At 43.2% G+C, this 27,898-nt stretch overlaps 1 protein-coding gene across 1 annotated transcript in view; it reads right to left on the bottom strand.

Annotated features, from left to right (window-relative positions):
- SKAP1 (src kinase associated phosphoprotein 1) overlaps nucleotides 1–27,898 on the bottom strand; it is a 303,171-nt gene that overhangs the window by 202,262 nt on the left and 73,011 nt on the right. Inside the window, exon 4 of the mRNA XM_075279083.1 lies at nucleotides 24,789–24,902. Coding sequence (XP_075135184.1) covers nucleotides 24,789–24,902 — 114 coding nt within the window. The remainder of the gene's footprint in view (nucleotides 1–24,788; nucleotides 24,903–27,898) is intronic.

The following is a 27,898-nucleotide window of genomic DNA, read 5'->3' as shown; positions in this document are numbered from 1 at the left end:
CCCTGAATATTCCACTAGTAGCCACCAGAGAAGTACACAGTAACAGTATACAGAGCAAGAGAAACAATGTATATATTCTTATCAAACAGAGAGACTGTGAGAGGAGAACAATGAGAAACATGGTCTAAGAAGTGTTCATTTCGTCCACATTATGGACAGGTGCCTGCAATAACGCCTTTATGCTCTAGTACTGACAAATCATTTAGATTTGCTTTAGAGAAACACACATAATAATATGCCAACATCAACCACCCACAGGGTCATGGTATGGGTGAACGAATGTCCTCTGATGGTGAAATTTTGTCGGATGTGACAGAAAAGAACATGTCTCTATTGCTGCATTATCCAGAAGAGTACATAGTACATTACTCATTACTATTCAAAGGTTTGGGGGTCACCCAGACAATTTTGTGTTTTCCATGAAAACATACACTTTTATTTATCAAATGAGTTGCAAAATGAATAGAAAATATAGTAACTGACAAGGTTAGAAATAATGATTTTTATTTGAAAAAATAATTTTCCCCATCAAACTTTGCTCTCATCAAAGAATGCTCATTTTGCAGCAATTCCAGCCTTGCAGACCTTTGGCAATTTAGCTGTTAATTTGCTGAGGTCATCTGGAGAAATTTCACACCATGCTTCCAGAAGCCCCTCCCACAAGTTGGATTGGCACTTTTTGCGTACCATGTGGTCAAGCTGCTACCACAACATCTCAAAGGAGTTGAGATCTGGTGACTGCGCTGGCCACTCCATTACAGATAGAATATCAGCTGCCTGCTTCTTCCCTGAATAGTTCTTGCATAATTTGGAGGTGGCTTTGGGTCATTGTCCTGTTGTAGGATGAAATTGGCTCCAACTAAGCGCTGTCCACAGGGTATGGCATGGCATTGAAAAATGGAGTGATAGCCTTCCTTATACAATCTCCCACTTTACCAGCACCAAAGCAACCCCAGACCATCACATTACCTCCACCATGCTTGACAGATGGCGTCAGGCTCTTCCAGCATCTTTTCAGTTGTTCTCATCTCACAAATGTTGTTCTGTGTAATCCAAACACCTCAAATTTCGATTCGTCTGTCCATAACAGTTTTTTCCAGTCTTCCTCGGTCCAATATCTGTGTTCTTCTGCCCATATTAATCTTTTCCTTTTATTAGCCAGTCTCAGATATGGCTTTTTCTTTGCGACTCTGCCCTGAAGGCCGGCAACCCGGAGTCACCGCTTCACTGTAGACATTGATACTGGCGTTTTGCTGGTACTATTTATTGAAGCTGCCAGTTGAGGACCTGTGTGGCGTCGATTTCTCAAACTAGAGACTTTAATATACTTGTCTTGATGCTCAGTTGTGCAGCGGGGCCTCCCACTTCTCTTTCTACTCTGGTTAGAGCCTGTTTGTGCTTTCCTCTGAAGGAAATAGTACACGCTGTTGTAGGAAATCTTCAGTTTCGTGGCAATTTCTCGCATTGAATAGCCTTCATTTCAAGAACAAGAATAGACTGTTGAGTTTGACATGAAAGTTCTCTTTTTCTGACCATTTTGAAAGTTTAATTGAACTGACACATGTAATGCTCCAGATTCGCAACTAGCTCAAAGGAAGGTCAGTTTTATAGCTTCTGTAAGCAGCAAAACTGCTTTCAGCTGTGCTAACATACTTGCACAAGGGTTTTTCTAAACATCCATTAGCCCTCTTACACAGTTACTGGAGTGATGGTTGCTGGAAATGGGCCTCTATACACCGATGTAGATATTGCCTTAAATACCAGACATTTGCAGCTAGATTAGTCATTTACCACATTAGCAATGCATAGAGTGTATTTCTGATTCATTTAATGTTATCTTCATTGAAAAAAACTGCACTTTTCTTTCAAAAATAAGGAAATTTCTAAGTGACTCTAAACCTTTGAACAGCAGTGTATATCTACGCATATCCTAGAATATCAAAAACAACAACCACAATTTCATATACCACAAAACCCCTACTTTGAGAGAGAGATGGGTATAGATACCTAAAATCGATACACAGGTATCTAAGGTATCCTCCCTGCTGGCTAACTTTGCTAAACCGATGCTGTCCTGGACGAGCAGGATCGCTATTGTTAAAATGATGGCGCTGCCTTTCATTTTATATCTATTCCGCACTGTGACCATCCCTATACCTGACTCCTATTTCTCTAAACCTCAGCGCACAGTTCCACAGTTTATTTGGGAGGGTAAGAGATCCAGGATCCGATTTCAGGTGATGTCTAAGCCCTGGTCTTCTGGGGGCGCTGAAGTCCCTGATGTTAAAAAGTATTATACGTCGGCGACCCTTGAGCAACTCTGGGTTAGTTAGAGTGATGTGGATAATTGGAGGTGGCCAGAGATTGAGGAGTCTATGCTGGAGGCTCCACTTATGAGTATATTACGCCCCAGGACCTTGGCCCGCAGCTTTATCAGGCCCCATTGCTGAGTATAAAAGCGTCTACATGGGCGTGGCGATATTTCCTGTCACATACCTCCTTAGAGGATTTGGTCCCCCTAGCGAAACTCCCACTGTTGTACACGACCGCATTTCTCCCCCAGTTGAGGATTTGCAGTTGGATAGCAAAAGTTTTTGCAAAATCTCCCATCACTATGAGAACGATCGCTTTAAATCCTTCTCTGTATTGCGGGAGGAATATGATCTCCCTCACAAGGATTTTTTTTTAATTCCTGCAGCTTAGGCACCTTCTTCAAACCCACGGAGCGTCGAGACTTGTTTTTCCCAGGCTTGCATGTAGACTGTGGAGACGAACCGGACCTCCTAAAGGCGGCATCTCAGCTTTTTATACTTTTTTTCTCCACCCCCTCAGAGCGGATCAAACCTCTATGCCTTTCGAGGTGGGAGATGGCCCTTGCCAAATCTATTTCTCTGCCTGAGTGGTATGACGCCTGTGGGTTTGTTAAAAGCACCAACTAAGTATCAATGTATAAATAATAGAGATGAGCGAACAGTGTTCTATCGAACACATGTTCGATCGGATATCAGGGTGTTCGCTATGTTTGAATCGAATCGAACACCGCGTGGTAAAGTGCGCCAAAATTCGATTCCCCTCCCACCTTCCCTGGCGCCTTTTTTGCACCAATAACAGCGCAGGGGAGGTGGGACAGGAACTATGACACCGGGGGCATTGAAAAAAATTGGAAAAAGTCATTGGCTGCCGAAATCAGGTGACCTCCATTTTAGACGAATAGTGGATTTCAAATCCGGGTCATATGAGAATGTGAACTTTGTGACTATGAGACAGGGATAGCTGTACAGGCAGGGATAGCTAGGGATAACCTTTATTTAGGGGGGAATGTTATTAAAAATAACTTTTTGGGGCTCTATCGGGTGTGTAATTGTGATTTTTGTGAGATAAACTTTTTCCCATAGGGATGCATTGGCCAGCGCTGATTGGCCGAATTCCGTACTCTGGCCAATCAGTGCTGGCCAATGCATTCTATTAGCTTGATGAAGCAGAGTGTGCACAAGGGTTCAAGCGCACCCTCGGCTCTGATGTAGCAGAGCCGAGGCTGCACAAGGGTTCAAGCGCACCCTCGGCTCTGATGTAGGAGAGCCGAGGGTGCACTTGAACCCTTGTGCACCCTCAGCTCTGCTACATCAGAGCCGAGGGTGCGCTTGAACCCTTGTGCACACTCTGCTTCATCAAGCTAATAGAATGCATTGGCCAGCGCTGATTGGCCAATGTATTCTATTAGCCTGATGAAGTAGAGCTGAATGTGTGTGCTAAGCACACACATTCAGCTCTACTTCATCGGGCTAATAGAATGCATTGGCCAGCGCTGATTGGCCAGAGTACAGAACTCGACCAATCAGCGCTGGCTCTGCTGGAGGAGGCGGAGTCTAAGATCGCTCCACACCAGTCTCCATTCAGGTCCGACCTTAGACTCCGCCTCCTCCGGCAGAGCCAGCGCTGATTGGCCGAAGGCTGGCCAATGCATTCCTATGCGAATGCAGAGACTTAGCAGTGCTGAGTCAGTTTTGCTCAACTACACATCTGATGCACACTCGGCACTGCTACATCAGATGTAGCAATCTGATGTAGCAGAGCCGAGGGTGCACTAGAACCCCTGTGCAAACTCAGTTCACGCTAATAGAATGCATTGGCCAGCGCTGATTGGCCAATGCATTCTATTAGCCCGATGAAGTAGAGCTGAATGTGTGTGCTAAGCACACTCATTCAGCACTGCTTCATCACGCCAATACAATGCATTAGCCAGTGCTGATTGGCCAGAGTACGGAATTCGGCCAATCAGCGCTGGCCAATGCATTCTATTAGCCCGATGAAGTAGAGCTGAATGTGTGTGCTAAGCACACACATTCAGCACTGCTTCATCACGCCAATACAATGCATTAGCCAGTGCTGATTGGCCGAATTCCGTACTCTGGCCAATTAGCGCTGGCTCTGCTGGAGGAGGCGGAGTCTAAGGTTGGACCTGAATGGAGACTGGTGTGGAGCGATCTTAGACTCCGCCTCCTCCAGCAGAGCCAGCGCTGATTGGCCGAATTCCGTACTCTGGCCAATCAGCGCTGGCCAATGCATTCTATTAGCCCGATGAAGTAGAGCTGAATGTGTGTGCTAAGCACACACATTCAGCACTGCTTCATCACGCCAATACAATGCATTAGCCAGTGCTGATTGGCCAGAGTACGGAATTCGGCCAATCAGCGCTGGCTCTGCTGGAGGAGGCAGAGTCTAAGGTCGGACCTGAATGGAGACTGGTGTGGAGCGATCTTAGACTCCGCCTCCTCCAGCAGAGCCAGCGCTGATTGGCCGAATTCCGTACTCTGGCCAATCAGCACTGGCTAATGCATTGTATTGGCGTGATGAAGCAGTGCTGAATGTGTGTGCTTAGCACACACATTCAGCTCTACTTCATCGGGCTAATAGAATGCATTGGCCAGCGCTGATTGGCCGAATTCCGTACTCTGTCCAATCAGCACTGTATTGGCGTGATGAAGCAGTGCTGAATGTGTGTGCTTAGCACACACATTCAGCTCTGCTTCATCGGGCTAATAGAATGCATTGGCCAGCGCTGATTGGCCGAATTCCGTACTCTGGCCAATCAGCACTGGCTAATGCATTGTATTGGCGTGATGAAGCAGTGCTGAATGTGTGTGCTTAGCACACACATTCAGCTCTACTTCATCGGGCTAATAGAATGCATTGGCCAGCGCTGATTGGCCAGAGTACGGAATTCGGCCAATCAGCGCTGGCTCTGCTGGAGGAGGCGGAGTCTAAGGTCGGACCTGAATGGAGACTGGTGTGGAGCGATCTTAGACTCCGCCTCCTCCAGCAGAGCCAGCGCTGATTGGCCGAATTCCGTACTCTGGCCAATCAGCACTGGCTAATGCATTGTATTGGCGTGATGAAGCAGTGCTGAATGTGTGTGCTTAGCACACACATTCAGCTCTACTTCATCGGGCTAATAGAATGCATTGGCCAGCGCTGATTGGCCGAATTCCGTACTCTGGCCAATCAGCACTGTATTGGCGTGATGAAGCAGTGCTGAATGTGTGTGCTTAGCACACACATTCAGCTCTGCTTCATCGGGCTAATAGAATGCATTGGCCAGCGCTGATTGGCCGAATTCCGTACTCTGGCCAATCAGCACTGGCTAATGCATTGTATTGGCGTGATGAAGCAGTGCTGAATGTGTGTGCTTAGCACACACATTCAGCTCTACTTCATCGGGCTAATAGAATGCATTGGCCAGCGCTGATTGGCCAGAGTACGGAATTCGGCCAATCAGCGCTGGCTCTGCTGGAGGAGGCGGAGTCTAAGATCGCTCCACACCAGTCTCCATTCAGGTCCGACCTTAGACTCCGCCTCCTCCAGCAGAGCCAGCGCTGATTGGCCGAATTCCGTACTCTGGCCAATCAGCAATGCATTAGCCAGTGCTGATTGGCCAGAGTACGGAATTCGGCCAATCAGCGCTGGCTCTGCTGGAGGAGGCGGAGTCTAAGATCGCTCCACACCAGTCTCCATTCAGGTCCGACCTTAGACTCCGCCTCCTCCAGCAGAGCCAGCGCTGATTGGCCGAATTCCGTACTCTGGCCAATCAGCACTGGCTAATGCATTGTATTGGCGTGATGAAGCAGTGCTGAATGTGTGTGCTTAGCACACACATTCAGCTCTACTTCATCGGGCTAATAGAATGCATTGGCCAGCGCTGATTGGCCGAATTCCGTACTCTGGCCAATCAGCACTGGCTAATGCATTGTATTGGCGTGATGAAGCAGTGCTGAATGTGTGTGTTTAGCACACACATTCAGCTCTACTTCATCGGGCTAATAGAATGCATTGGCCAGCGCTGATTGGCCGAATTCCGTACTCTGGCCAATCAGCACTGGCTAATGCATTGTATTGGCGTGATGAAGCAGTGCTGAATGTGTGTGCTTAGCACACACATTCAGCTCTACTTCATCGGGCTAATAGAATGCATTGGCCAGCGCTGATTGGCCGAATTCCGTACTCTGGCCAATCAGCACTGGCTAATGCATTGTATTGGCGTGATGAAGCAGTGCTGAATGAGTGTGCTTAGCACACACATTCAGCTCTACTTCATCGGGCTAATAGAATGCATTGGCCAATCAGCGCTGGCCAATGCATTCTATTAGCGTGAACTGAGTTTGCACAGGGGTTCTAGTGCACCCTCGGCTCTGCTACATCAGATTGCTACATCTGATGTAGCAGTGCCGAGTGTGCATCAGATGTGTAGTTGAGCAAAACTGACTCAGCACTGCTAAGTCTCTGCATTCGCATAGGAATGCATTGGCCAGCCTTCGGCCAATCAGCGCTGGCTCTGCCGGAGGAGGCGGAGTCTAAGGTCGGACCTGAATGGAGACTGGTGTGGAGCGATCTTAGATTCCGCCTCCTCCAGCAGAGCCAGCGCTGATTGGTCGAGTTCCGTACTCTGGCCAATCAGCACTGGCCAATGCATTTCTATGGGGAAAAGTTAGCTTGCGAAAATCGCAAACTGACAGGGATTTCCATGAAATAAAGTGACTTTTATGCCCCCAGACATGCTTCCCCTGCTGTCCCAGTGTCATTCCAGGGTGTTGGTATCATTTCCTGGGGTGTCATAGTGGACTTGGTGACCCTCCAGACACGAATTTGGGTTTCCCCCTTAACGAGTTTATGTTCCCCATAGACTATAATGGGGTTCGAAACCCATTCGAACACTCGAACAGTGAGCGGCTGTTCGAATCGAATTTCGAACCTCGAACATTTTAGTGTTCGCTCATCTCTAATAAATAACACAAAAAATTCTTTTGATTTTAAGTCTAAATTTATTGTTACAAAAATGTTTTTAATTGTAAAAAATATTGGTATCAGGAAAACACAAACACATAAAAACATTTAAAAACACACAACAAGAGTGGAGGTCGCACTGGACTGAGCAGCTCCAGCAGGTGTATAATCTGCTAGTGGTGTAGGGGATGAGAACAGCCACAATAAATGTGTGTATAGAGAGGCCCAGTATTAAATATATATAAATGGAAATAGGCTCCTATTGCCCACAGTATCACAAGATTAGGGCACTTAATTGAAAAAATATATCTGTAGCATTGCAAAGATCATACCCACATCACCACTATATAGTAAGAGCATATAAGGTAACAGAACCAATGTAAAGTTACACACACATGCCAGTATTACATAAGCCAACCTACATAGGACAAAATGTAAAGCATATACATAAACCACTGCTCACCAGCTGCGACCTCCACTCTGAGCCCCGACGGACCGTTTCGCCCCTGCTTCTTCAGGGGGCTCAGGGGGCTTTGTAACAATAAATTTAGACTTAAAATCAAAAGAATTTTTTGTTATTTATACATTGATACTTAGTTGGTGCTTTGAGTTTTTGCGGGTATCTTTGTTTTTTATCTAGTACTGAGATTGCTTTGGGTTTGTTGTTGTTGTTATTGCTGTGTGTTTGTTAAGCGGGTGTCGAAGGGTGCAGCCCACTGGGAGACGGCTCAAAAAATCCTTCTACGCTGGTACAGATCTCCTGTACAGTTGGCGCATATTGATGCCTCCATCTCAAGACTCTGCTGGTGGGGTTGCGGTCGCGAAAGCACTCTATTGCACATGTGGTGGGAATGCCCCCTGGTTCAGACCTTTTGGACTGCTGTCTTTGGCTTCATGTCCTCTGTAGCTGGTCTCCCCATCTTCCCCTCCCCAGGGCTGGCATTATGCTTTCTAGATACTGGGTCTTTCCCCACGGGTATGCATGTGGTGCTGGGTCAGATAATTCTAGTGGCCAGATCCATGGTAGCAAGGCTTTGGAAGTTTACAACCTGTATGACAATAAATGAGATTATCCATCATGTGGACTTGGCTTTCACCCTTTGACCACCAAAAACCATACCTTCTCCAGTTTCTGCTCCAGATGGGCCCTCTGGTCCGCTTTTATGGAAGATAGGAGAAATCCCCAGGCCAAGAATCCCCTCTCCACCCCTAGTGCAATTCCATAACTGGTCATGCGCACCGGATCATGGTTGCTATTATTATTGTTGGTACTCCAATTGTTATGGCCGTTTGCACTTCTATTTGTATACTGACCACCTTATCATTGCCATTCCCATTTGAATTGCACCATTCTGCTCTGAACATGCGGTGTTTCTTTTTTTTTTTTGCTCTTAGATACTTATGGACTTTATCATGCCAATTTTGTTTTTACTTATAACAATGTTTTTTTCCTCCCTGCCCTATTCTTCCACCGCCTTCCCTGACCCTCTCCTCCCTCCGCACCCCCCCCCCCCCCCCCGCCCCCTTACCTTGCCCCAGGCCCTGTTTGGAATGTTCCTGGCTGCCACTCGAGAACTGATAGGACTACTGTTCATGCTTTTGTAACCATTGTGTATGCTCCTGGGTGTCTATATTAGATAAGAGGTTGTCTGGTTTATTGTACTTGATGTATAGTACTGTACGGCCCGATTTGGCCACAGGTTTTTGTATTTCCTCCCTTTGGCCCACTGTTGTTTAGCTTTTCTTGTATTTTGAAAAAAAAAATTTCTTCAATAAAAATTCAATTTTAAAATAAAATCAATACACAGTATAAAACACAATGTATGTATAAAATGTAACCCTTTTTCTTTCTTAACCTTAAAAACAGCCTAATAGTAAAATTTTAAAAATCCATAATGAATTCCAAAATAGTGATCACCACAGAGCACTCACGTTGACTTTAGCTAAAACTTTTTGGTCACGCGACAGAAGTCATGGCCAAAGATGCTGTGTAGCCCTAGTCTAAACTTCAGTGTATCATTCATCTAGACTAGGTCCATTCTCTACTTCTTGATACCTGGATATCCTAAAAAAAACAAAAAAAAACATGGTATCATCTTTGCAAGGTTCGGATTTAACGGAGTCGTAACACCATTTTATTTTATTTTTAGCGTCTGTTCAGGATGATTAGGGCAGAGGTTTTTTTTTCCAATGGCACTTAGTCTTTATGGATTTTATCATATTGGCAGTTTTACCATCCTGGGGATATCAGCATCAATAACATAGCAGTTTTTAGGTGTTGTGAATCACCTGTTGACTTAGATGCCATATTTAATGACTTTTCTCTTATTAGCAATTACTAAACCAACTTGAGGATATATATATATATATATATATATATATATATATATATATATATATATATATCCTCATGTATATATATCTCAAAACACATCCAGTATGTTAAGTTTATGGGCTGTGGAGTCACCATAGATGGCGTGTCACTGACAGATCATCAATAACTGTTACAAGATATACGGTCGGATTCAGTTAATGTGACAACTCATTAATTTTTTTCCTGTTCCTGCAATCTTGGAAGTGCACCTGTCTCTGCAAAGTGCCCAGTAAGATGTAAAAGAATAGTACTAGTATACTAATCTTATTTTCATCATTTCCACACAAGTTTTTTTTTTTATACTGAAAGCCTTTACAATGATGACTATGTTAGCAGGGTCGATTGCAAACTGGCTGCCTTATTTATTGACTGAGGCATTAGTGTGTGGTGACCACATAAATGGAGTGTAGGATAGGTTACATTCTAGTAGAAACTCAGCATTTCACACATCAGTGCCAAGCCAAAAGGAACCGGACATGTCTATGAGATGCTTTATTATTACAGGCTGTGTCCATGTGACAAACTCCTTTAAAACAACATACATACTAGCAAAGTGGCATTGATACTGATAAGCTGCTGGGCCCAAAGCAAAATATGTAACAGGGCTCCCAAACTGAGTTCTGTATAACACTGGTCTCTGAAACCAGCATTCACACCACAAAGTGATGCTAGTCAGAGGGAGTCAGGCTATTATCACTACACTGTCATCTGTTACAGTGCCATGTACTATATACAGTCCTATGAAAAAGTTTGGGCACCCCTATTAATCTTAATCATTTTTTGTTCTAAATATTTTGGTGTTTGCAACAGCCATTTCAGTTTGATATATCTAATAACTGATGGACACAGTAATATTTCAGGATTGAAATGAGGTTTATTGTACTAACAGAAAATGTGCAATATGCATTAAACCAAAATTTGACCGGTGCAAAAGTATGGGCACCCTTATCATTTTATTGATTTGAATTCCCCTAACTACTTTTTACTGACTTACTGAAGCACAAAATTGGTTTTGTAACCTCAGTGAGCTTTGAACTTCATAGCCAGATGTATCCAATCATAAGAAAAGGTATTTAAGGTGGCCAATTGCAAGTTGATCTCCTATTTGAATCTCCTCTGAAGAGTGGCATCATGGGCTACTCAAAACAACTCTCAAATGATCTGAAAACAAAGATTGTTCAACATAGTTGTTCAGGGGAAGGATACAAAAAGTTGTCTCAGAGATTTAACCTGTCAGTTTCCACTGTGAGGAACATAGTAAGGAAATGGAAGACCACAGGGACAGTTCTTGTTAAGCCCAGAAGTGGCAGGCCAAGAAAAATATCAGAAAGGCAGAGAAGAAGAATGGTGAGAACAGTCAAGGACAATCCACAGACCACCTCCAAAGAGCTGCAGCATCATCTTGCTGCAGATGGTGTCACTGTGCATCGGTCAACTATACAGCGCACTTTGCACAAATAGAAGCTGTATGGGAGAGTGATGAGAAAGAAGCCGTTTCTGCACGTACGCCACAAATAGAGTTGCCTGAGGTATGAAAAAGCACATTTGGACAAGGCAGCTTCATTTTGGAAACAAAAATTGAGTTGTTTGGTTATAAAAAAAGGCGTTATGCATGGCGTCCAAAAAGAAACAGCATTCCAAGAAAAACACATGCTACCCACTGTAAAATTTGGTGGAGGTTCCATCATGCTTTGGGGCTGTGTGGCCAATGCCGGCATCGGGAATCTTGTTAAAGTTGAGAGTCGCATGGATTCCACTCAGTATCAGCAGATTCTTGAGAATAATGTTCAAGAATCAGTGACGAAGTTGAAGTTACGCCGGGGATGGATATTTCAGCAAGACAATGATCCAAAACACCGCTCCAAATCCTCAGGCATTCATGCAGAGGAACAATTACAATGTTCTGGAATGGCCATCCCAGTCCCCAGACCTGAATATCATTGAACATCTGTGGGATGATTTGAAGCGGGCTGTCCATGCTCGGCGACCATCTAACTTAACTGAACTTGAATTGTTTGTCCAAAATACCTTTATCCAGGATCCAGGAACTGATTAAAAGCTACAGGAAGCGACTAGAGGCTGTTATCTTTGCAAAAGGAGGATCTACTAAATATTAATGTCACTTTTCTGTTGAGGTGCCCATACTTTTGCACCGGTCAAATTTTGGTTTAATGCATATTGCACATTTTCTGTTAGTACAATAAACCTCATTTCAATCCTGAAATATTACTGAAATATTACTGGTAAGAGACAGAATTCATGCCCCTGCCAATGCGTTTAAGCACACTCAGGGGCGAACCTGCCCCTTTCGCCGCCCGAGGCGAACTACAGAAAGCCCCCCCCCCCCCCCCCCGGAGGAGGGGGCGGAGCTGAGGGGGCGTGACGACGTGAAGGGGGCGTGGCTTAGCACCGTTCGCCGGCAGAGAGCAGGCACGGAGAGGACCTGCTCTCTGCCTGAGCGTGAGAGGAGGCTGCTGGAGCAGCGCTGCTCCAAGTGGCCTCCCCAAACCACCGCTCGGTGCTAAGCCAGTCCAGGACAGCTTGTCCTGGACTGGCTTAGGTAACCAAAAATGCCGCCCTCCCTGGGGCCCTGGCATAGCGCCGCCTGAAGCAGTCGATTCAGGTCGCCTCATGGGAGGTGCGGCGCTGACACTATAGTCCAGGGATGGCACTCCTTGACTGGGACAGAGAAGTTTTGTATGTTCTCAGGTTCTAGGGCCAAGCAATAATACACTGTTCTAATCCATGATAGTGAATACAAAAGGTTTATGACACAGAAGAGAAGAGAAGTTTCCATTGGTTGTGTAAATCCACTTTTAAAGGGGCTCTATCAGCAAAATTATGCTGATAGAGCCCCACATATGCGTGAATAGCCTTTAAAAAGGCTATTCAGGCACCGCTAAAGTTATATTAAACTACCCTGATGCACGGTGGGCGGGCATTCAGGGTCCGACGTCATCTTCAGCCACGCTTCCTCTTCCAGCGAGGTCTTCGGGTCCCGTCTTCCTCCGGCGCTCGCGAACTGCCATTGATAAAAAATGGCGCGGGTGCATGCGCAGTAGTAGTAGTAGTAGCAGTATGCTATCACACATGCACCCCCGCCATTTTTTAATCAATGGCAGTTTGTGAGAGCCAGAAGGAAGACGGGACCCGAAGACATCGCCGGAAGAGTAGGCGTGGCTGAAGATGACGTCGGACCCTGAATGCCCACCCACCGTGCATGATAGATAAGATTACCATATTCTTTTTTTGGAGTTTTATTTTAAAACGGGGGTGGGGAGTAGTTTAATATAACTTTAGCGGTGCCTGAATAGCCTTTTTAAAGGCTATTCACGCATATGTTGGGCTCATACAGCAACATTTTGCTGATAGAGCCCCTTTAAAGACCATTCTTCAGGACATATTGTGTGTGTGAAAAACAAATATATAGACACACACACACATATATAATGTGTATTCACAAACATAGATCCATATTTACACATTGTATTAGTATATGCACCCAAAGCTGTCAATCCCTGTGTGAGGACAGGGTAAGGCGGACTCTAAATGTCTCTACAAGGAGTCAGGAGGTGTACACACACACATAAGTATTTGTATACAAATACAGATACAGAGTGTGTGTGTGTGTGTCTGTGTGTGTGTGTGTGTGTGTGCGTGCGCGTGTGTATATATGTGTGTGTGTGTGTGTATGTATATCACGCAGATATAGTAGAGTTAAACCAAACCCAAACTTCTGCAATGTGATATCTGTTCCAGTGACTTTTCATTGGATTTTGTCGTCTTCTATGAGAAGATATTACGCTGCAGCAGTTTATCTAACTGCAGAAATTTGGGTTAACTCTGCCACATCTATACACACACAGCTACAATTTTTACTGCATATGGACTCTGGATGACAGTTCAGGTCACTGGCACCATGTTTCTCAGGTTATGATTCTGGGTGAAGTGCTGCTTTTTGAACATTGCTGTTTGTACATAAGACAATAATAATAATAATAATAATAAATTTTATTTATATAGCGCCATCATATTCCGCAGCGCTGTACAATTTGTAGGGTTCAAATACAGACAGATACATAACAAAGAATGTAATTTCACACAATGGGACTGAGGGCCCTGCTCGCAAGAGCTTACAATCTATGAGGTAGAGGGGGTGACACAAGAGGTAGCAGGGGTGGCATTGCTTATACAGTATTCAGACAATTTTGTAATAGAGGTGACTGTCATTACACAAACAAAACTTTATGAGCCATCACTAGTGGTGTCCTGTAACATGTGGATGGTGCTTGGACAGATAAAGTTAGCCTGAAAAGACATCATATCATATGGGGTAATCTGGGAGCGGGGACAGAGGAAGGTTACATTTTGGGGATTCTAATTATAGTACGGAAGGGTTTACGTTAGAAATTGGGATAGGCCTGTCCGAAAAGATGTGTCTTTAGTTTGTGTTTAGAAACTGTAGAAATTGGGAGTTAATCTGATTGTCTGGGATAGAGCATTCCAGAGAAGTGGTGCAGCTCGGGAGAAGTCTTGTATACGAGCGTGGGAGGTTCTGATAATAGAGGATGTAAGTGTTAGGTCATTGAGTGAACGGAGAACACGGGTTGGGCGGTAGACAGAGATGAGGGAAGAAATGTAGGGAGGTGCAGCATTATGGAGAGCCTTGTGGGTGAGGGTGATAACTTTATATTTTATTCTATAATGAATGGGCAGCCAGTGTAGTGACTGGCACAGACCAGAGGCATCGCTGTAGCGTCTAGCCTGATAGATGAGCCTGGACGCTGCATTCAGAATAGATTGTAGAGGGGAGAGTTTAGTGAGGGGAAGACCGATTAGTGAGGAGTTACAGTAGTCAAGGCGAGAATGAATCAGAGAGACAATAAGTGTCTTTAGTGTATCTCTGGTAAGGAAAGGGCGTATTCTGGAGATGTTTTTGAGGTGGAGGTGACATGAACGTGCGAGTGATTCAATATGAGGGGTGAAGGAAAGGTCTGTGTCAAACATGACTACATATTTTGCTATCAGAATGGTAATTTATGCTGCCCTATCTGAAAGTGAAATGTGATACAAGAAGAGACACTATATTCTGCAATATATACACTCACCGGCCACTTTATTAGGTACACCATGCTAGTAACGGGTTGGACCCCCTTTTGCCTTCAGAACTGCCTCAATTCTTCGTGGCATAGATTCAACAAGGTGCTGGAAGCATTCCTCAGAGATTTTGGTCCATATTGACATGATGGCATCACACAGTTGCCGCAGATTTGTCGGCTGCACATCCATGATGCGAATCTCCCGTTCCACCACATCCCAAAGATGCTCTATTGGATTGAGATCTGGTGACTGTGGAGGCCATTGGAGTACAGTGAACTCATTGTCATGTTCAAGAAACCAGTCTGAGATGATTCCAGCTTTATGACATGGCGCATTATCCTGCTGAAAGTAACCATCAGATGTTGGGTACATTGTGGTCATAAAGGGATGGACATGGTCAGCAACAATACTCAGGTAGGCTTTGGCGTTGCAACGATGCTCAATTGGTACCAAGAGGCCCAAAGAGTGCCAAGAAAATATTCCCCACACCATGACACCACCACCACCAGCCTGAACCGTTGATACAAGGCAGGATGGATCCATGCTTTCATGTTGTTGACACCAAATTCTGACCCTACCATCCGAATGTCGCAGCAGAAATCAAGACTCATCAGACCAGGCAACGTTTTTCCAATCTTCAATTGTCCAATTTCGATGAGCTTGTGCAAATTGTAGCCTCAGTTTCCTGTTCTTAGCTGAAAGGAGTGGCACCCGGTGTGGTCTTCTGCTGCTGTAGCCCATCTGCCTCAAAGTTCGACGTACTGTGCGTTCAGAGATGCTCTTCTGGCTACCTTGGTTGTAACGGGTGGCTATTTGAGTCACTGTTGCCTTTCTATCAGCTCGAACCAGTCTGGCCATTCTCCTCTGACCTCTGGCATCAACAACGCATTTCCGCCCACAGAACTGCCGCTCACTGGATGTTTTTTCTTTTTCGGACCATTCTCTGTAAACCCTAGAGATGGTTGTGTGTGAAAATCCCAGTAGATCAGCAGTTTCTGAAATACTCAGACCAGCCCTTCTGGCACCAACAACCATGCCACGTTCAAAGGCACTCAAATCATCTTTCTTCCCCATACTGATGCTCGGTTTGAACTGCAGGAGATTGTCTTGACCATGTCTACATGCCTAAATGCACTGAGTTGCCGCCATGTGATTGGCTGATTAGAAATTAAGTGTTAACGAGCAGTTGGACAGGTGTACCTAATAAAGTGGCCGGTGAGTGTAGGTATATAGTAATTTTTGACAGGACTCCTAGTAGAGACAGCGAGAGTGCTGCGTACCTTGCCCTAACCAGGTGATCACCAGTATTCTGGGTACACACCAGTACAGGTGAGCTGTCAAACACTATGTGTGGGCGATGTAAGCAGGACACTCACTGATTCTTTTAGGAGTCCTTTCAGGGATTTACTCTACTTTTCACTTACAACTCATGATCCAAATCAAATAAACCTAAATGTCATAGACCACAGTTTCTCTTCCTCCATCTATATTGTAATACCTATAGCTCTCATCAAAAATTAGCAACAACTGACAATACAATAAATCTGAACAGGGCTTCCAAAAACCTATTCAAATGTGTAGGAAAAAACCTGAACAAACTTCAGATTATGCGGGGGGATTTTCATGTTGTAGATTTAACCATTTCTAAAGCAAGCTGACTTTCATATGGAAGCAAACTTTGGCAACGGATTCACTTTTTTTTCTAAATAAAGAGCTTCAATTAACCCATCTGTATCATTATACACAGTCCAGTCATATTAATGTGACCAGCGCCTACTTTTGACGTCAACGTTAAATAACCAATCGCAGAAGGCTTGTGTCATCGGCCGATCTGGGTGCACTCATCATTGTGGAAGGCACGATGGATCAACACAAGTAGGCATCTATCCTTGCGGACCATGTTCACCCCTACATGTGAATTGTTTTTCCTCAGGATGATGGCATCTACCAGCAGGACAATGCGACGTGTTATAAAGCTTGTGGTTCGAGGAGCACAAGGATGAGTTTACCATACTCCCTTGGCCAGCAAATTCCCTGAACTTGAACCCAATCGAGAATCTGTGGGACCACCTCGATCAGGTTGTTCGCGCCATGGATGCTCAACCACGTAATCTAGCGCAGCTGGTCAGGACACTGGAGTCGGCATGGCTCAACATCCCAGTGAACATCATCACAACATCCCCTCTCTTCCTGCACGTCTCGCAGCGGTCCGCTCTGTGAAAGGTGGTTATTCTGGATTTTGACAGGTGGTCACATTAATGTGACTAAACTGTGTATAACCCTTAATTCACATGAACTTGAAGGGGCTGGCCACTTTAGGCTTGTTTAAAGACACATATAAGCCTCAGACGTATTAAAAGTTCTTCTCCAGTCATCTTTCTTTCTCTGCCTCTGTTAGGCAATGCAGCTCCCACTGATCGGTAAAAACCCTTTCATTAGGCAAAGAATACATAGATTGAAAATGTGAACAACATCATGTACACAATTGTATGTATCCCCATTTTAAGACGTTTTCCCCTACAACCTGCACAAGGATGGCGATCTGATCAAGGAGATGCCCACTGTTGTCTCTTGTTCTGAATCAAGTGATGGTCGGGATGAACAGTAGACTCAGTTGATTTCAATAGGAGTGCTGGAAATGGCCGAGGCAACCAGTGTTTCCATTAAAATGAATGGAGTCGTGTGCGTTCATCTTGACCAACGCACCTTTCAGAATAAGGGGGCAAATCTTCCCCATTCTCCTGATCAGTGGGGATCTCAGCAGGACACCCAACAATCTGCAAGTTATCCTAGGGAATACGTTTTTAAAAGAGAACATCCCTTTAAGGTAATTTTGTAACCTTTCTACTGAAATCTGAAACTAAAATATTCCACTCAAATGTAATATGACTAGAATAAACTGTGTATGTCATTGACATTCATTTTATCTGATGAGGTGGTTTGTAGGTCTGCTCATGTCATGTTAAATAAATGGTGTAGACGTCATTTGGAAGGGTTTCCTTCCTGTTTTGACAGATGTCACTGTATTACTCCACACACTCCTAATGATGGGCAGCAAATGGTCGCTTTCACTGTTCTCATGTAAAAGCAAAGCAAACTGTGGAACATAGAAGATACCAGTTCTTGTTATATTAGCCCAAGTCCGACAGCCTACAATGCAGCCGCTAAGATTCCTTTGGTTACACTTACATGGGAAATCTCAGAATTTTCTGACAACTTAATACTTGTGAATAGGTCTGTGCGGCTGCCTAAACATATATGTACATGAACAGAAAATAAACAGACTGAAGAAACCGCACACATCTGAAAATCAAGTCCCCGACATGCTCCCCCAATGGGCCAGCGGGGGCGCAAAGCATACAGGGTATTTTTTCAACAGCCTGAACATACTGGTCCACATATAAGAATTCTTTATTTTGACTGTAAGAAACCTTGAAATTCCTACAGGATGCTAGTACACATGAGCTTGTCCATCATGTCAGACCAACAAGTGAGAGGGTAAGAGAAGATGGACAGAAAATCAGCTCCCGCAGAAGGAGGTCAACTCTGAAGACATGCTTTAACCAGCGGAGTTCAGACAGGTCAAAGTGTGACCGGCTCAGACCCAGGGTGAAAAGTTCACACAGCTGAAGAAAAACCAATATGTCCGGGTAGAAGCTTGCTGTACCATTTATTTCAATTTACAACAAACCATGCATATAAAATCTAGATAAATTCCATTCTAATCACATGTAGCTACACAATTTATGCAAACAGATGTCTTTGAGGAGTCTTTTTTTCTCCAATACGTTCAAAGAAGGAAATGACTGAAGACGGCCAAGGGTTCAAAGACTTCATTAAGCATGTTACGTAATTGCATTGTTTAAGAAAATGTTATTTTTGTAGCACTTTTATAGATGGCAGGCCACTAATGAGAAGAAAGGACATCCATTATACAGGCACCCTCACCCTGAATTACAAACTTGAAGAAAAAAAAAGAAAAAAAAAGTGCCCGCATGCAAAAATAACCAAGGCGCAATGTCATGTAAAAAAAAAGAGTTTCAACTAAAAGAAGCAAAAAAGTGCAACTATTATGTGATCTTATAGTGTCACACACAGAATTATTTTTATACTAAAATGTTTAGCGAGTCTTTTTACAATGTACAGTGCCACAGAAGGTCAATATATCATTAAAAAAACCAAACATTTGGAGTGTTTCAGGAATCAGCGTTCTTCCAAAAATCAATATATCAGCAAATGTGCCATTAGTATCAGATTTGTGACACAAAGCAACCCTATTAACAAGGTGAGGAAGAATAAGGAGCTGGTATTAAGCCATCCATTAGAAGACTCTCATAGGTGCTTAGACCACTCGTCTCCCAATGAATGGAAATGTACTAGTAATAATAAAGACAATATTTTCAGAGCAAATTCATTTTTCTCAGGCCATTGAATGGAAGATTACACAGGTTTCATACTTGGAATAGTATATGATCACTGCAAATAGAAAATACCACTACGCTGCTTCTTTCCATGGCCATGTAGTTATTACATCATGACCTGTACGGTCACACAAGAGCGTAAGGAAAGAATCATTTTATCCCTAAAATACCTGATCTATAAACACACATTTTATGTAACCAGTGCAATAGGTGGGTCATGTTCTGTAAACCATAAACCAGCGAAAAGATTTACTCAAAAGGCATTTTACAAACATAAAAAGTGAATACCACATTTCCTCAAAAATATTGGGCGGCGTGCTGGGTTCACAAGCAGGTGAAACAATACAATGTAAGACAACAAAACATAAACAAGAAAAAAAAATCCCTTAGTTTCAAATGTGCAAGCACTGAAAGACTGATAGTAAACTTGACCTGCCAATGGTAGCATCCAGTGGCCATTTTTTATCCCCTTTCACCAGCAGCCCTCCCCTCTGCATGTGCACGGTCAGGTCATGCATGGATTCGGGTGAAACTCCGTTCACATTTACATACAGGCGGAGTTTCACAAAGAAAGCCCATCTGTTCCCGTCACACAGTACAAATGGAGTGTCACCCAACTTGCTGCTAACGGCAGACTCCTTTCCCATTAGGAAGACTAGCACAGAGGGCTGGTTATGGAGTAGAAATACCAGATAACTGAAGACATTTTATTACAAGCCAACAAGCCATAAACATTATTTTTTTCATTCTTTTTACAGCCCTTGCACCCTCTACTCTTTCAGACTCCCAACAGGGTTTCACAAGGACCAGTCACCTATAAAGAATATATTTTAGAAAGCGAGGTCCTTGGGTAAACAGTGAGAGTGCGTGGGTGCAGGAAAAGACTGCCGTAAACACACCGTGAACTCTGAACTTTCAATGCCCTTTAACCTAATTAATATACTTGTGATCTTATTCCTGGAACTGATAGAAGATTTCTTGCAAAAACACAATTTTGATGAGGTGAATGTAAAGGAAGCCGCATGCTAGGACAATACGAGGTTTAGGAAGCCTTTCTATATTCATAGATCACAGAATAACTAAATCCTTTTTCCTACAAACGGTTCCACTTCGCCATACTTTTTTCCCTTTCCATTTATACCACCTGGCAGCGAAACGTAATATACAAGACAAACTTTTTTTCCCCCCTTTTGAGTCATGCTTTCATTTGCACAAAAAAGGCTTAAATAAACATCTATCAAATCTGGTCCAGTGAAAGAGTTTGGAGAACCACCATTATACAGTGCAGCTAGCAGGTGCTTGCCTGTTCCCCATCTGTCTCCCACTCTGGCATTGCCTCAGCATTTCATCCCTCATAAAATTTCCAGTTTCGCAAGTAGGATTTGTTATTTCCCAGGGATCATGGCGTTGCTTCCTCCTCCAAACCAATGGCCATGGTCCTAACAACAAGCGGTATCGTGCAACTGTTGTAAAGCCTTTCCCGATATAGCTTGGGTATAGTCTATAGAGTGATGGCAGCCGTGGCACAAATAATTGCATATTCCATAAAACGGTGCTAATACAATGAGCCTTCGCTAAAAAGCAATCTATATACAATGTGAAGCAGTAAAATGACACCATGGCTTTGCCCAAAGGTGAAAAAAAAATGTTGCAAGACGGTCCATTTCTTCCATTACAAATTATATAACCGCAAACGGTGAAGGATACCTCGGTGGGAAAAGTTTAAAGTGGGGAGATGAACAGGGACTGAACCTTGAACTCCATTTACCCTTTGAACTCATTACTTTTAACTGGGCTCACTGTGCTTTGCTTTTAGACAAATTTCACAACAAGCCGGAACCCTCTCTTGCCGCTCCCCTCACAATAAGATATATGGTCATGGGGTTGACCCAATTACCTGCGGCTTCCTTTCTCTGCAAGGTGAAAGCTGCATGTGTGAACATATATTGAACTCTGAACTCTTCGTACCACGTCTTTAAGCTGGAAATTTCCTTTTCATTTTCGGATCTACTTTCCATGGTAATGTTTCTTGCTGTGACGGAGCAAGTTTGTCCAGCAGCAGGCTACAGAACAAGCTACTTAATAAAACATTTGCTTGAAAAACAGATTGCGGAATGGTTCTCTTTATTGCACTCCGAGTGCTTTATATTATAATGAAATAATGCATTTTCCTTTTTCCTGACCTGGGTTATTGCCGGCTTGGGGCTATCAGTTACTGCGCAGTAGAAACTGACATACACACACATGTGTATAAGGCTCTCTGTCTATATATTCTTACACACAAACACCTCACCACATGCTGCCCCGGCTGACCCACGGCACCCACGTTTTGGGCTCAAAATTCGCCAACTTCGCTCCGTGCAGTAAGAAATAAGTGTTGAAAAAATTGCATTTCGCAGACACAGCAGAATGCATTTTCAGCACCATTAACTTCTGCCACTGCCTCTGGGAAGTACATTAAAATGTTTCTATATACTGGTCCATGTTAATTAAAAAAATAAAGTGTCAACTTAATTCCGTATTGTTGTTTTTGATGTTGTGTCACAGTTCACATTAACTCATTAAAACTAAAGGCAGAACGACGGAGGCTTTACAATCAATGGTTAACAAGGTATTTGTGAAGCTGACCAATTGTAGTAGCCAGGTTAATATGTATTTACTGGGCGTCCGACGCTTTTCTCGGAATGGCTTCTTGCTTCATTAAATGATCTGCCTGCTATTTAACAGATGAAATGGCTTTATTATTCTATGTAGATCCCTGAAGAATTCCTAAAAATGCCCAAGGGGATTGGACCCCAGCATCGAGGAAAATACTGTTTCTTTTTTTTTTAATACGCGGCTAAGATTGAAAGTATGAAGACAGAGGCTTCTTATTCCCAATAACGGGAGATTTGTATGTTCTTAAGTAGCAATGTGCGAGGAAAGATGATAATTTATGGCACCATTGACTGAAGAGGACGGTTTCTCACTGAGATGCCTTTATCTGCAGCAGGAACAACCTTTAGCCAGCTGCTGAACCTAAAACTTTACAGGGGTGTTAATGTTTTGGAGAAATTTGTCAGAGCTCCAACTGATACAATCGGTCTGAGGGGCCCTTGTGAAGCAAGGACTGAATAACGTCTCCTTTGCAACCATTCATTTTCTTAATGAACAAGGTGCTATTAGCCCGAAAGGAGAGACCTGGTTTCAGGAAAGAATTAAACACTCTGCCACAGATGCTCCGGCATTTCAGGACAGCAAGAAAAGCAACACAATAAATACACAAAACCGAGCCACGAGCAAGTAGAGATTGATCCACACACACACACGTCCATGCAAACTAACACCTTCAACTGAGTGTTATTTTAAGCTACAATACAGACATGAAATTATAAGCCGCTCACAATAGAAACATCAATAGTTTAGAATGGAATAAAAAGTATGAGTAAAGCCCAGGAGTCAGGTAGCCCAAGGAATCTGCCCCTGACTCCTAAATGCTAGGGTGCTTTCTATGGAGGTTCTTGTTGTTGGGTCAGAAACAAAAGGTCCCAAAGTATAAAACAAAAAATGAGAGTCAGGGAAAAAGAAGCAAGAATGTAAATTATCCTGTATATTACATTTCACATATGACAATGCTTTATACATGTTTATTGGCAGGGTCCAGTGGACAGTCGCGTTCGTTTTCTTGTTTATGACTAATGTTCATTATTACATAGGTAATTCAATTATAAGAGACATGGATCTGCAGCAAGGCAGCAGATTATTATTAGATGTAGCAAAGTGAATGGGAGGGCAAAATAATTATTCAAGCACAAATATACTAAGTACAACATCAATACTACTGGCAGTGTCTATAGTAGGTAAAATATAAAGTAAGTAATAACAGATTTTATATATATATATATATATATATATATATATATATATATATATATACACACACACACACACGTGTGTGTGTATAAATATACATGTACATATACATGTACATATACAAACACACACAGTAAATGTGAAACATGTTGTCGTCTATGTACGGACTATAAGCTGTTACTATCACAAATGGAAGGTGATGTTTTTGATAACACTTTGAGAAGGATAGACCAAATTGAGTTTTCCATTTTAGGAAACCGCAAAAAGCGAAATATTTAGGACTATTTTTATTCTGACAGGCAATACCACATTACTGAACAGGACACTAATAACAGTATTTATGTGTTCACCTAAAGAAAACTAAATTCTAATAAATGACTACCTATTCCACAAATACAAGCATTATCTTTAGGCAGCATGTATTTTTTTTTACCTCCACAAGGGGGCACTACATCTCTTGTTCTCTGCTAAATAAAACTACCTCCTCCGAGTTTAGTGTTTGTCAAATTAAAAAAAAAAAAAAAAAAAAAAAAAAAATCAGCACTTGTTTTTAAAGCATTAAAAATAAGCACAGACACGTCAGGACCCCAGGCAATGTGCCTTTTTACTTGCCATTTATGGGGTATAAAAACCAAACTCATTCACTTCTCATTCATTGCCGTATACTAAACAACTTCAATTATGTGCTTGATGCTCGTAATTAAAGAACCACTTTCACCGAGGAACACAAGCCACATAGCACAGGCAGCTACAGCAGACATCTGGATGGCCGCTCGGTGAAGTGTTATTTTTCTACCATTTTTAATTTTTACCACCTCAGTCGTTAAAAGATTACCCAACTGACTACGAAACCGTAACCCTTACACTACACTACAGTATGACCGTGGCCAGATCGAGCCGGCATGAGTGGAACTCTATCCCTACTTTCTCTCATCTCACTCGCAGCGTATGGCAATGCATACAAATCTGCTGCAAAGTCTCCAATGAATCCGCAGGAAAATCAGCGTGAGTGAGGCCTTATTCACACATCAGTGTTTGGCCTCAGTGTTTGTAAGCCAAATCCAAGAGTAGGTTGGAAACACATGGCAGATGGAAATCATTCCATCATACCTTATCTCTGTTTAGTCTCCACATCTTTTTGGCTTACAAACATTGATGCGCTGTGACAAGTGAATAAAGCTGGACGTAGGATGTACACATTAGATTTCAGAGTACCTTAATGAGGGCGTCTGATAGATGATATTCATTGAAATCTCTGCTCTTCTTATATTAAGAAGTCAAGGAGGCCGTCCTATCAGTGATTGACAGCCGCCCCTCTAGGGTAGTGTATACATGGATGGCTGTCAATTACTGATAAAACCACCTCCTTAACTTTTAAGCATGAGAAAAGCAAGGATTATAAGAAATAAATGACAGGTTATACTGAATTCTTTCCCCAAAACCAATAAATCAACCTACATTCTACATCATTCTGCTCTATATTACGCTGCCTACAGATACACTGCATTTTGCATGTAACAGGTTCCCTTTAAATGCCATATATTTCTGGTCAGAATACTATGGAGTGCTAAAGTCTGGAATAGTGATATAGTATAATAAATGGACAACTTTTGCGCTCATCAGAAAATACTTTTTCGTTGCATTTTATGTAAACACGTGTATTGCAAAAGCTACATTTTTCTCACCACTCTTTAAGGCACTACATCTAACCAGACATAAACAGAATCAATAAGTTTTATTTACAAAGCCCACATGTCACTTACCTTCGTCCAGGTAGTCAGAGGGAAGAGAAACCTCGTCCGAAGCTGTACCGTGACTCAGGCTACGATTATCATCATAACTGTCTTGACCTTGTGTTACTCCATCAACTTCATCATCTAAGGGAAAATATCAGAATTCAATAACTACATAAAACAAGAAAGAAAATGCATACACTCACCGGCCACTTTATTAGGTACACCTGTCCAACTGCTCGTTAACACTTAATTTCTAATCAGCCAATCACATGGCGGCAACTCAGTGCATTTAGGCATGTAGACATGGTCAAGACAATCTCCTGCAGTTCAAACCGAGCATCAGTATGGGAAAGAAAGATGATTTGAGAGCCTTTGAACGTGGCATGGTTGTTGGTGCCAGAACGGCTGGTCTGAGTATTTCAGAAACTGCTGATCTACTGGGATTTTCACGCACAACCATCTCTAGGGTTTACAGAGAATGGTCTGAAAAAGAAAAAACATCCAGTGAGCGGCAGTTCTGTGGGCAGAAATGCGTTGTTGATGCCAGAGGTCAGAGGAGAATGGCCAGACTGGTTCGAGCTGATAGAAAGGCAACAGTGACTCAAATAGCCACCCGTTACAACCAAGGTAGCCAGAAGAGCATCTCTGAACGCACAGTACGTCGAACTTTGAGGCAGATGGGCTACAGCAGCAGAAGACCACACCGGGTGCCACTCCTTTCAGCTAAGAACAGGAAACTGAGGCTACAATTTGCACAAGCTCATCGAAATTGGACAATTGAAGATTGGAAAAACGTTGCCTGGTCTGATGAGTCTCGATTTCTGCTGCGACATTCGGATGGTAGGGTCAGAATTTGGCGTCAACAACATGAAAGCATGGATCCATCCTGCCTTGTATCAACGGTTCAGGCTGGTGGTGGTGGTGTCATGGTGTGGGGAATATTTTCTTGGCACTCTTTGGGCCTCTTGGTACCAATTGAGCATCGTTGCAACGCCAAAGCCTACCTGAGTATTGTTGCTGACCATGTCCAACCCTTTATGACCACAATGTACCCAACATCTGATGGCTACTTTCAGCAGGATAATGCGCCATGTCATAAAGCTGGAATCATCTCAGACTGGTTTCTTGAACATGACAATGAGTTCACTGTACTCCAATGGCCTCCACAGTCACCAGATCTCAATCCAATAGAGCATCTTTGGGATGTGGTGGAACGGGAGATTCGCATCATAGATGTGCAGCCGACAAATCTGCGGCAACTGTGTGATGCCATCATGTCAATATGGACCAAAATCTCTGAGGAATGCTTCCAGCACCTTGTTGAATCTATGCCACGAAGAATTGAAGCAGTTCTGAAGGCAAAAGGGGGTCCAACCCGTTACTAGCATGGTGTACCTAATAAAGTGGCCGGTGAGTGTATATATTGTAAGAGAATGAACATGTAGCGATACAATCCATAGCTTAATGCGGCATTCACACTTGCGCCTTGACCTGTCAGCCCTGATTCCGACTAAATCCTGGGAAAAACTGCTTAGGACGGCTGCATGTCCGACTTTGTCTCCATACAAAAAAAAAAAAAACGGTTTCACGGTGGAGTTTCCAAATGAATGGGTTTTTAAACTGACCGCCAGCAAGTCATCCCCAAACTGTTTTTACCGGGATTTAGGTGGAATCACAGCGGTCAGGTCAAGGTGCAAGTGTGGACGCCGCATTACATACACATTATAATCAAACATGTCAGATCCTGTCACATGCAACCAGTATACCTAACAGTATAGTGAAACAAATATGCGACATGTGGATTTTCGCTTTGGTAACAATAGGACATGAGTTAAGGGTGGATTTCGCCAAAAGACAAAACGTACATGAAAATTCCACCATGTGTACATGTCTGAAGAAACATACTCAAACATAGTAACGCTAGGTTCACACTAGCGTTTGGGTTTCCGTCCTTTGGGTCCACAAAAGACGGATACCTTATCCTCTTAACAAGCAGTTACCCACTGAAACCCACAGACTATAATAGGGTCTGCCGGGTTACTGCCCAGTTTCCGCCGGAAACAATGGAGAGAAAAGTCCTCCTTGCAAACTCCAGAAGAATTTAGGAGTCTTGTACAAAGACTCAAACAATGGTGTGAACCTTAGGGTATGATCACATGGGGTTTTTCAGTCCGGAACCTAAGGCGGAGGCCACCTCAGGTTCCGGACCAAAAAACGGGTAGCCGCGACTGAATGCTGGTGCACTGCACCGGATTAGGCCCAATGAATGGGCCTAGTCAGGAGGAGGGAGTGTCTTCAGGCCGAATTGTGAGGCGAAACAAACGGCTCCCAGAAAAAAGAACTGACCAACGCCCATTGATTTAGAGGCAGATATGGCCTCATAATCCTAACCAAAAGACCTTGTGTTAACTTACCCTAACACTTTCCAAATAAATAGCCCAGATTTACCAATATTTAGATCCTGTAAACTAAGGCAGCCTGAAAGTGTGCTACACATGACAGTGATTGCGGCTGGATGATGAATCTGGTGCACCTTAACACTCTCTAGGGTAAGGTTATACCATCTATTTGTTTAGTTTTACACCAAAATTTCGGCACAATTTTAGCACTTATTACACACCCCTTTTATAAGAAGCCACACCCACACATTTAGGCCAGAGCCTGAGTCACAATAGTAAATCTGTAAACAGTAACACAATAGGACGTGTGTTTTTCGTAAACAGTGGGCTCTTCACAGCTTCACATATGTGCAATATGTTATACGTAAAGAGAATTTCTTGGTGCCAGTGTTCGTTGTTTCTTCAATAGTTCTAGAAAAAGTAAAAACCCGTGAAAAAACCCCCATCATTGTTGCAAGGTATGTCTCAGCATTTACGTATCTTTATACATATTCATACCCTGCCACAAAGCCATCACAACACAACACATATACCATGACAGCGTGAAACATATATCATGATACAGTACCAGCTATAACCTGTAGGTGGCTTCAGGGCTAACATAAACATACTTGCTGCATAATACATAGTCCCAGCTGAATGAGGAATATAACAGACATGTTCCCATTCACACGCAGACTTAAAAACATACACATAAACCTTCCCATTTCTACAATGCCACCCTATGTCTCCACTATA

This window comes from Leptodactylus fuscus, chromosome 6, assembly GCF_031893055.1.
Source record: "Leptodactylus fuscus isolate aLepFus1 chromosome 6, aLepFus1.hap2, whole genome shotgun sequence".
NCBI lineage: Eukaryota > Metazoa > Chordata > Amphibia > Anura > Leptodactylidae > Leptodactylus > Leptodactylus fuscus.
The sequence above is the reverse complement of the archived record's forward strand: the minus strand, read 5'-3'. Positions and strand labels throughout refer to the sequence as shown.